The 10,636-nt window shown below is 38.3% G+C and overlaps 2 protein-coding genes across 2 annotated transcripts; both read right to left on the reverse strand.

The window, feature by feature from the left end:
* Nucleotides 1–327: 327 nt before the first annotated feature.
* Nucleotides 328–2,339, reverse strand: LOC126794834 (transcription factor bHLH47). The gene is made up of 5 exons (XM_050521618.1): nucleotides 2,128–2,339; nucleotides 1,897–1,977; nucleotides 1,241–1,359; nucleotides 981–1,108; nucleotides 328–903 (listed from the first exon to the last, which is right to left on the reverse strand). Exons 2-5 carry the CDS (start codon nucleotides 1,962–1,964, stop codon nucleotides 511–513), a joined length of 708 nt encoding a protein of 235 aa, XP_050377575.1. The 5' UTR covers nucleotides 1,965–1,977; nucleotides 2,128–2,339; the 3' UTR covers nucleotides 328–510.
* A 905-nt stretch (nucleotides 2,340–3,244) lies between these two features.
* Nucleotides 3,245–6,421, reverse strand: LOC126794808 (uncharacterized). The gene is given in 10 exon segments (XM_050521589.1): nucleotides 3,245–3,527; nucleotides 3,831–3,911; nucleotides 4,208–4,273; nucleotides 4,656–4,733; nucleotides 5,078–5,191; nucleotides 5,276–5,364; nucleotides 5,475–5,515; nucleotides 5,828–5,892; nucleotides 5,990–6,156; nucleotides 6,232–6,421. Coding segments are annotated over 10 exon segments (921 nt in total). The 5' UTR covers nucleotides 6,353–6,421; the 3' UTR covers nucleotides 3,245–3,428.
* Nucleotides 6,422–10,636: the final 4,215 nt, after the last annotated feature.

Raw genomic sequence — 10,636 nt, forward strand, 5'->3', positions numbered from 1 at the left:
GTTCAGAGAGAGAGAGAGACAAGTGTGGTTATAGTGACGCCAATATTACAATACTGTCTTATAAAATTCTACTGTATTCTCAAGCAAAGCTCGAGTGTCTCCATCGTATTGATAACGCAGGTTTCTTCTCACCAAGGAAATCTAGGGATGGCGAGAATAATGGAGAGAGCTCGGGAAAAATCGGCAACAAAAGCGAGACCAATGTTCTCGACATACCTTTATACTTGTACAGTATGTGTGTGTGTGTGTTTTTTTTTTTTAATCTTTAACGCTATCATATGTAGGTGTTTATCTATAATACGTGAATGGATACGCTCATGCTTTCAATCTATGCAAAGTCTAGACGCACTTGTATTACCTTCACGAAATATACAAAACCAGCACTAGGGGGCTGCGGGCATTGTCAATTAACCCAAGAAAAGGTAAAGAAGATTGCGCTTTAAATAATTTTAATCACAAAGATTGGTTACACTAATCACAGCCATTTTATCCGCTGGTACTGTGACCACTCTATCGAGAGTCTTTGCCTGCTGCTGGTTGCTCACCGAGAAGTTGTAATGGCCAACAATCCACCGAGGTTGGATACCTAGCATGTGGTTTGCTGACATTTGAGTTGTTCTTCGATGCGAGGTGGGCGGAATCTGTCGCTGGATCAGTTTGGAGATCAGGGTGGAGGGGCATGACAAAGACAGCAGGTGCTTGGTGCAAAGCTGATTCTTGAGCAGGCAATCCAAGACAATTTCCAGCAAAATGGGACGACACTTCTTGTCCAAATTCTACAGGTGGTATATTAAGGTCTGGTTTGGACTGGAGCATCCTCTCCTGTAGCTCACCTTGCAATCTTTCAATATGAGTTTCCAAGGCAGAAGTATCCTCCCCGAGTTCATTCTTCTCAATGGTCATCTGTTATATGAAGACACGATTGATAAGAAACCACTATGCATATGTCTGAAGAGGGGATAAAGCTCTGAGTGGCTTACATAGTTAGATTCAGACAGCAAGGTCACATTCTCGTTTCTTAAGGATTCAATTTGCCCAAGCAAATCCTTTAGAAGTTTAGTAGCTTCACACAGTATGGTGGCCTTTCCAGTGTTCTGCTCATTAAGTTCTGTGCAATTAAGAACCACCCAACTTCACATGGATGATGATTAAAGAAAAATATTGGACGCTAATGATGAATATAAGATGAACTGACGCAAAAGTTAAATTGTATGTTCTTGTAAGGGCGATAGTAAGTTACCAAGAGCATCAGACAGCTCAAGAAAAAGATCATTCAAATGCTCACGCTTCTTCTTCTCCCTCACGGCCTTGTGGATTCTCTTAGGAATTTTCCCATGAACCTTTTTCCCAGGGCACGCCCTGCACATTAAATAGCTTCGTAAATATCTTAGCAGGAAATCTAAGTGGCGACAGTCATGTAAATCATTTAGATAAGTTGTTTCCAAAAATCTAATCACAGAACTTCAGACATAGATGCGGCCAGAAGATATGGTGTTAACTGTTAAGGAATCCTCCTAAAAGGTTGAAACTTCAATGATATGCTTGCTTACTAAGACCAGTGAATCTGAAAGCACTAAGCATTAAAGCACTAAGCATTCTTGATTCTTTTCTTTCTTCATGATATACTAACAGAGGTACATAACGTGGAAGTGATACAACCCGAAATTCATCAACTCATTAAGAGGGTTTCCAAATTGTCTCAAGAGAAGAACCTAATTGAACACTTGTATCAAGAATTTTAAATGTTATTTAAGTCTATTCATCAAGTTTCAAAAGTAAAGACAAAGCTTTACCAAACCTCAGCCCACATGAACAGTTCCACAACATATAATTGACATTCCAAACAAACTCACAACTCACAACAATTAAGCTTCAGCAAAGATCTGTCACACTTACCGGTCAACCGGCGCCAGCGCTGCCCCATTGACCTGGTCAGCCACCGGAGTAGGATCCCTGGAGCCCATGATCCCTCACACCCTGTAATTTACAAAGCAAAAGAAAAAACTTTCAGACCCTATCAATCAAAAGCCCCAAAGATTTGAACTTTCTTGAATGAAACGAAAAACCCAAATACATGGAGGGATCAAGTTGCAATAATTTTAGATATTCAAAAAACACTTGACCAACCTGAAGATGAAAAATGCTGGGGAGAGCGAATTGGGTTTTGGATTGAGAAAAAAAGGAATGGGAAATTTGGGAGAGAAATAGAAAAAGGGTATGAGGGGGGAAATGAGGGTTTGGGTTTTCTATAACGTAGAAGTGTTGGAAGAGAGAGAGAGAGAGAGAGAGAGAGAGAGAGAGGAGAAATTGCAGATGGCGAGCGACGGTGGAGGAAGACAGAGAGTGTGGCGGGAGAAGGAAAGCGTGTGGCGTGCTCTCGCCGTTTTAAGGCGATGTACTCTGACACGTGACCTGTCTTCACTTGTCACACGAGTTACAATGCCGAGTTTGATAAATTGAGCCGAACTCACCATTTTCTCACGATTCTAATTAGTATTTGATTGTGTTCCGATTCCCCTTGTTGTTTGTATTAATATTTAAAATTTTGAACAATAAACTGGATCAGATTGAAGTTGATGTTGAGAGAGACACAATTAGTTTTTCAACGAGACAATTAGGGAATTGGAAATTCATTTTATGCAGAACGTGCAACTACACCGCACAATCTTAGTTATTTATATGTTGGGATCATTGTATATTTATACTAAAGTTATACATTTTTGTCAATGTAGATGTGTCGTGTATATACACTCGTGTTTCGTAGACTCTGCTATGTAAGATGCTGACGAGAGGGAAAGAAATGAGAAGTTGGTGAAAATCAAGTAACATAACATTTGTTTGGTGGAGTTTAGCACGTTTTATCAAGTGTACAATTATGGTTACGTTGCACCTCCTCATGTTTTGTTTTTATCAACGCCTATGCATAAATAATGATACTCTCGGGAAAGACTTGTGGCATCCGCAAGCAGGAATACATTAATACACATGCAAGTCATTGTTGAAAGTGAAAACAATATTCAATTTGCCGACGAAGCTAGGCGTGTGCCGGCCATGAGACGATGCTCGCCCTCAGCTCATCTAAGACTATAATCGTAACTTCATGACAGGTTGCACCCAATCGTCTTCACATGTAGATTCAAGGTTGGCTAGAGGCCCAATGATTGCAAGTTAGAACACGGAAGCTTCAAGCTTCACTGTGAGGGCACTTGACTCCTTTTAAATACAAACACCCTTTTCTTTGTCTTTATTTTCCAGTACAGATGAGTACTATATGCGAGTTTGCAGGCCAAAATGGAGGAATACATGATCATAGACTAAGGGCCGGGGAATGATCTATCAATGCTACCATCTACATGTCATCTATACCATTTGAGATCTTGTATAAGCATTGTGATATATGACTATTGAATTTCATACTGTCAATGTCTTCAGCAGCCAAGTTGGAACTTGCGCACCTTCATTCTTCCATTCAATGCTAGAGCCAAAACATTGAATTCCTCCACATACCAGAGCTCAGTAACCACTGCCTGAATTGAATTCAGAGGTCATTGTTAGTTGATGGATCGATACAACACACATTCTATGAAGTGTACGCACAAGAACTAGCTGTATAACTAAGCTTCCTGAATGAAAGCACGCCGTAGTTAGTTTATGGCTTATACTGAGATGGGCCGGAAAAAAAACAGTGCTTCTAGGACATGTACAGTTTTTTCTCAGAAAAATCATTATCTTGGCACTCTTTCTTTCTTTCTTTCTTGAACAAGTATTTGATCAGTTCCTACAGGACAGGTACATGGTGACTCTGTTTCACAAAATCAATAACAGCATACCTTAAATCCTTGGAGTTTGTTGTTTATACGATCAACAAGCTCACGAAAGAAGTGGATTTGATCCAAAGTACTAGAAAGCACCTGAACATGAAGCAGATAATCAGAAACAAGCACTAAAAACATATAGATGATCACATGAGTAAATGATGTCCTGCGTGCTTTTAAACTCGAAATTGATGTAATGTGTTTGATCTTATAGAGAATTATCGAACTCCTTAAACATTTAGATATTAGCTATCAGCAACAAGCTTAATTCTTTTTCAATATAAGATCAAAACTATCTTTTGCAGCAGATCCCCTAATCAATTACAATTGCAACTGCAACAATTAAAGACCTATATAGTTAATAATAGACGGTCAAGGGATGCTGATCCTACCACAGATGATGCCTTCAGCTCGCCCAAAAGCCTTGCAAATGATGTATGAAGAATAGCAACATCATACTGCAGTAAACAATGGCAGCAGATTAGAAAGTGCTACTGTGCTAGAACCATACATACTACAGTTCCATAAGATATTTACTCTCAGCCTACTTTACTAATTTACCATGTATTTCTTGGACTAACAAAATTGACCTTGGTAGCTAGTTAACTAGCTAATTAAACATTTTATTTTAGAGGCAATATGGCCAATAAGGGACATACAAAAGACTTTACATTAGACTGATTAGAGGAAAAAAGCTTTGGGTGAGGTATGCAATCATCACAAGTCCATTAGAGTATTCTATTGCTAGATGAGTCTCAACTAATCAAAGTAAACTAGACGAGTCTTAATCGTTTTAAAGCTTCTGAACTAGTGTTGAAGGAAACAAGATATAGTTCTCACAAGTTGATTCTCAGGTGCACGTGGAAGTGCAGTCCTTAGTTTTGCACGGATGGACATAGGATCTGATCCAGACATTACCTACATTTGAACAGAAACAATCACACAAGAATTAGTGATTACAATGATGTGAGACTGCTCCTAAATTCACTGAAAGAATCTAACAGATGTCAATATATTTAAAAATTTCTCACCTGCTTAACCTTCTAAGTCAGTATTCAACAAAATGAGATTTTACCAAGAACTTCAATAGGGATAAACTAAGTTGTATAAATGACGACAACAAACAAAAGGAACAAGTAGCCAAAAGTGACAAACAAAATTCATATACACAACAGATGAAGACAAGAACAGTTGTTGCCATGATGATAAATGATAATTATGGAGCTGAAAGAGAAAGTGAGTCTATGGATCATGGAAATAACCTGCCAGCATCCAAGAAGCACACCTGTTGAAGTTAGAACCACTCTGTCTAAGACAATTTATAAAGGGCATAAGCCTTCTACAGCAGCTCTAACAGCCGCTGCTTCAGCTTCAATCTGAAGACAATAGACAGTTCAAAAAACTCAATATGGCATTTAGGAATACAGAAACACAGAAATGGCTCCAAGTAGGCACATCACCTCATCTTGAGTTGCAGGAACAGGTGAAATATGATGTGAGGCGTGGAACATACTAAAATGATAGAAACTCGAGTTCTGAAACCAGATCACTACAAGGTACACAGCAAAAGCAAGTGATCAGAGTCAATGCCATGTCCAATCTACCAACCTCAAATATAAAACTGTCAAACTCTTAATAAAACGGTGGCCATTTGCTTACATTTATCAAAGTACGGATCAAGAATTGGTTTCAGCGCCTCCCTGAAACAAGCCAAGCATGAATGCATGACTTTAATGAGAGCGTATTAAACGCAAGTCACGAAAATCGCACCTAAACTTATACCTCTGCAGCTAAACTACCTTCCACATGGAAACAAAAAAGAACCTGAAGTAGCTAAACATACAAATAATGCAGAATCAAAAGTCTACGGTCAACTAGAATCAAATAAAGAATGAACAGCCAATTTTCATGTCACATATTCAATCTATGCTGCATTACATTACAATTTCAAACTCATATTCCGAAATTAATATAAACTTAAATGCTATCAATGAATCAAAGCAAATACATACGAGATTCGAAGAGAGTAGTCCGTGCTCAGATACAACACATTAGCACGAACAGGTGGATCTGCTGCCTACATAGAACAAAAAATTCAACTCAATTTTTAGCTCAAATATCAAGACTTCAAAACCTTCAATCAAAATCAATTCAATAGTAAAATTCATCTTCACCTTAAGCACCGGAGCCACAGATCCATCTTTCACCGTGAAAATATCGGAGAGCGACAGAGACTGAGAGGTCCGGCCGTGTTTCAGAAACAGCGGACCTTTCTCATCCAAATCCCTAGCCATGTTCTCGTACAATGCCGACCTCCGATCGCTGATCGGAATCGCGGAATCTAAAGCATCAGAAAAGGCTCGATCAGAGTGGAGAAGAGGAAGTAAAGTTGAAGGCGGTAAGTTTGGTGATTTACCAGCGGCGGAGGGGTGATTACTGCGTGTGGAATCGGAGTTGCGCCGGGCCATTTGGAGGAGAGAGAAGAAGAGGAAGGCGGAGGTGAGCCAGAGCAGAGCTGCTGTTTTTGAGTGATGCATGGCTGATGCGCCACCACGTCACCGCCACAGCTCACAGCTGCCTTTTAACCAAAAGCCCATGGGAAACTGTAAATTCTGGAAAGTGATTAAAGTTGAAAGGTTAAAAACTTAAGTGAAACTGTCAAAAGCAAAATCATCTTTCTGCAATTTGCTTTGACCAAAAGGACACCAAGATCCGTTAAAAAAAACACACAAAGATTCACACAAAGATAGATTTGTATTTGTGTAACTCACATCGTTCGTTTTATTTATCTTCTTAGAATTAAATTCTAAACTCATAACTCGTAAATATACACTGCAAATAAAAATAATGACTAATTTATCATGTTCAGACAGAATCTCTCTTTAAATGTTTAATGACATAATTTCTCTTTAAATGTTTAATGTATACTCTGATTAATCTATAATTATATATCATGTGGGTTCTGACTCACAATTTTAATACTACGGATGAAGGTATTATGAAATTTCCTTAAACATAACACATCAAATTATTTAGAGAGTTTGATCAAGGTCCACAAATTTGAAGAGTGTTCTAATAAAATGGTATCACAGATTAGATATTAAAGATATATGACAAGCTTCTTTACTGCTAAGAAAGACTCGACTACATCAGCTTCAGCTCTCAGTGCTGTCACAGACTCACACAGTCTGCTAGCTTTGTCAATGAATACGTAGCAATTAGGGCTATACGTACTAGTACTAGGACAAGTGCATGTAGACAGTAAACTAGTTACTATTTTTGGTTAAATATTCTACCAGAGAAATTAAACTAGCTACTTCTGTTAGACGTACTGTTACGATGCCATGCCAATTGATTATATGCAGTTGTCCCTAGAGCAGTGCTGGACCCCCTAATAACCCATTTCACAGTGTTTTGGTGGGAGCTTGAAAGAATATTTTTGAGCTAGAGACCCATTTAAGAGGTAGACTAGTTTTACATGGTTTGCATGTCATAAACGGAAAATACTATATATTATTTCATCATGAATTGAAGGAGAAAAAACTTGTGTAGGGTGTCCGAAGATAATTCCGAATCACCTCGCGAGATAGATACATAGACCCAAACTGTGTGTTTATATACTGTTTTACAGTATTGCAACTCTATAATCCAGATACAAGATTCATTAGTTAGTTATTCTGCGAGGCAAATAAACTATGTATCAATGCTCCGGAGTACTATAAATTTTCATTTTTTTCATATAAAAAAAATAGAGAGAGGGCGTCGTGAACAAACCGTTGCACAGGGAAGTGTTTCTCTTTGACAAACATGACAGTTCAGTAGTTAATGGACGGTGGATGTGGTAGCTGGGGGGGTCTTGACCCCTTAATTCACTTGCTCGCCAACAAACAATCCCATATAGGCTAAAAGCCAGTGGGCAGAGAGAGGCACATGTGACATGCCCACTGTGTCCATCTATATATTCACATGATCACATCACACAAAAGATTAGAAAAGCAAACCTTATGAGTGGGATATCGACACCCCTAGTCATACCCCTAGGCAGCCCTCAATTAGGGTTCCTGAGATTTCCCGGGCCCAAGTTAAGAACCAAATTAGTGGGAATAATCCTGATTCTTTGTGTATCTAATGGAGGGAGCTGGAGAGGCTTGCTGGTTCAGACTAGGAGATTACAGGGACTTGGTTTAGGAGATTAGATGGGTCTAATCATGCTATTTTTGGCATACAAGATTGGATTCTTGGGTCGCTGAGGGATAATTGGGACCGTTGGGTGGTGTTTGTCTCTAAGGAGATAGGGGGGTTCCAAATCCATGTGCATATACACGTACGGCCCAGACCGATTTATATTTTGCGATCATGATATCCTGCACAGCTAACATTAAAGAAAATAAATGCCAAAACACACTTGTCATATATCTGTGAACCATGATCATGACAACCTAATAATGAGGCATTTTATGTGATTTTTCATTTCCCTCGTGTCCATTTTAATTCACTTTTAATTTTCATTTGTTTAACACGCAACGGATATACGGTTATGAGAGCGTATCCATAAAATACACTTGGCTAGCTAATGTTCTTAAATACTTTAAACGAATGTGTAGAATGAATGTTTGCACAGGGACAATAGCCATCTACAAATGCATCATGCGTCATAGATTATGTAATTCTACGTGTTTTTTAGGACAGTTTCCATATAAAATTAACTAAATGGAAGATTGTTGTGTAATTTCGATTATTATCATTATACATATGGTGATTCTAAATACACCTTTATATTTGTTATCTATATCTCATTAATTATTTAAATATGATTGTACCCTTTCAATTTACAACATACATTCATTTTCCATTATAACATAATATAGTCCGTGAGTTGAATCAAATTTAATTTAACCTTTCATGTAGTAGAATTATAGAGTGTCAGGTTGAAAGATCTTAATTCTAATTTTTCTATTGTGTTATAAAATCTTATTGTTGATTAATTTTATGAAACTGATCTATATTAATTGAGATTGTTGTTTTTAATTTGAAGTGATTAAATCTCATGTTAAAGCAGAAAAATATGAAAATAAAAATTGAATCAACGTCTTTTTAGATTGGAAACATAAGAAAATGAGAATGAAAAAAAAGTGTGAATATAAATTAAAAGAGTAAATTTGGAAAATTCAGGAAAAAAATAATGATGGAGGTTTAGATAGCAATTATGGAGTGTAACTAGAATCACTCTTATACATATCGATCAACAAACTTCATGCCTTATTTTCATGCTGCATGCACACATATATTCTTTCATGTTATAAAATACAATCATACCTATATATCTTTATCAATATTTAATTGGGCCAATTACATATAAAGTCATTTCAATACTCATATGTTTAGATAAGAACACATAAACAATTTTACCCATATAAGGCCATTTTATCATTAAAAAAACTTATTTTAAACATAAAGTTAAACAAAATTATAGACTCCCACTAGATTTTAAAAAACACCAAAACCACCACTCTCTCATCTCCAGCAAAGTATCCGGCCAATCTCCAGTGAGGTCTGACGAGTCTCGGCTGTCTCCAGTCAAACTTTGGCGGGTATCAGCTTTTCCAACCACATTATGACGACTTGAAGCCGGCTTTGGTGAGGTCTCCAATAACTTATTGCCAGCTTCGGCAAGGTCTCTAACAACTTCTGGCGACGTCATAAAAGATATTGTCATAAACACCAAAAAGCACCAAAAGCTACTACTATTAGATTGCTGGCAATCTCATGCAAGGCAACAAAAACTATTGTCACTAGCAACAAAAGCTACTACGAAGGAAGAAAATAAAATACGATCACCAACAACAATAGCTACTACCAATCAAAGGAAAATATACTACTAACATCAGTGAAAACTACTACCATCAGCAGTGAAAGATACTACTACCACTAGCAGTAAAAGATACTACCACCACTAAGAGTGAAAGATACTATCACTAGCAGTAAAAGATACTACCACCAGCAGTTCTATCATCATATCATAAAAACTACTGAATATTACTACTACTCTCAATTCAAATTGAGCAAAAGAAAATTCAAATGCTAATTGAACTAGCCACCTTTCGGTGATACAACCTCTGACGAGACCTTAAAAGGTATTACTGAGCCACACAAAAGTTACTACAAAGCCACAAAAAAGATACTATCAACCCACACAACAGCTACTATGACTGCCTACCAAAGCTACTATAACTATTATCACCATCAACCTCACCACAACCTCCTCAACATTACCTTCATCAACTCAACTCCCAAACTTGATCCAGAGTTTCAGACGACGTCTCAGCCTCCTCCAAAGCCTAGCCCTTCGACAATTACATATTTCAACAACCAAGAATTCACAACCTCACCTTCTTCATGCACGGTCTCCTCAACCTCACCTTCATCAACTCAACTCCCAAACTTGATCCAAAGATGTCTCAGCCTCCTCCGAAGCCCAACCCTTCGACTCCTCCTCCAACGTCGTTGCTCCTCTTGCTGGGTCACTTCTCCCTCATCCCCTTGGATCGTGTCTCTGATGATGCCACTTTTCTCGCTATATCACATCTCCCTCAATTAAAGTCTCCACCGTCATAGCCCCCTCATCTCCTCGGATCCCGTCTCCGGCGACCCATTCTAGTGGTTGGAAGAGAACCATGTCAGGAAGGAGAATGCTAGGAAGCTTGAGGTCGGCTCACTCTCGCCTTGGCCTTCTCTGCCATCACAACACATGGCCTGGTTCTTGGCGATGAGTCACAAGCGTCAGAGGAGCGGATCACTTCCTTGAAAACCATATCGAGAGG

This window comes from Argentina anserina, chromosome 5 (assembly GCF_933775445.1).
Source record: "Argentina anserina chromosome 5, drPotAnse1.1, whole genome shotgun sequence".
Lineage (NCBI taxonomy): Eukaryota > Viridiplantae > Streptophyta > Magnoliopsida > Rosales > Rosaceae > Argentina > Argentina anserina.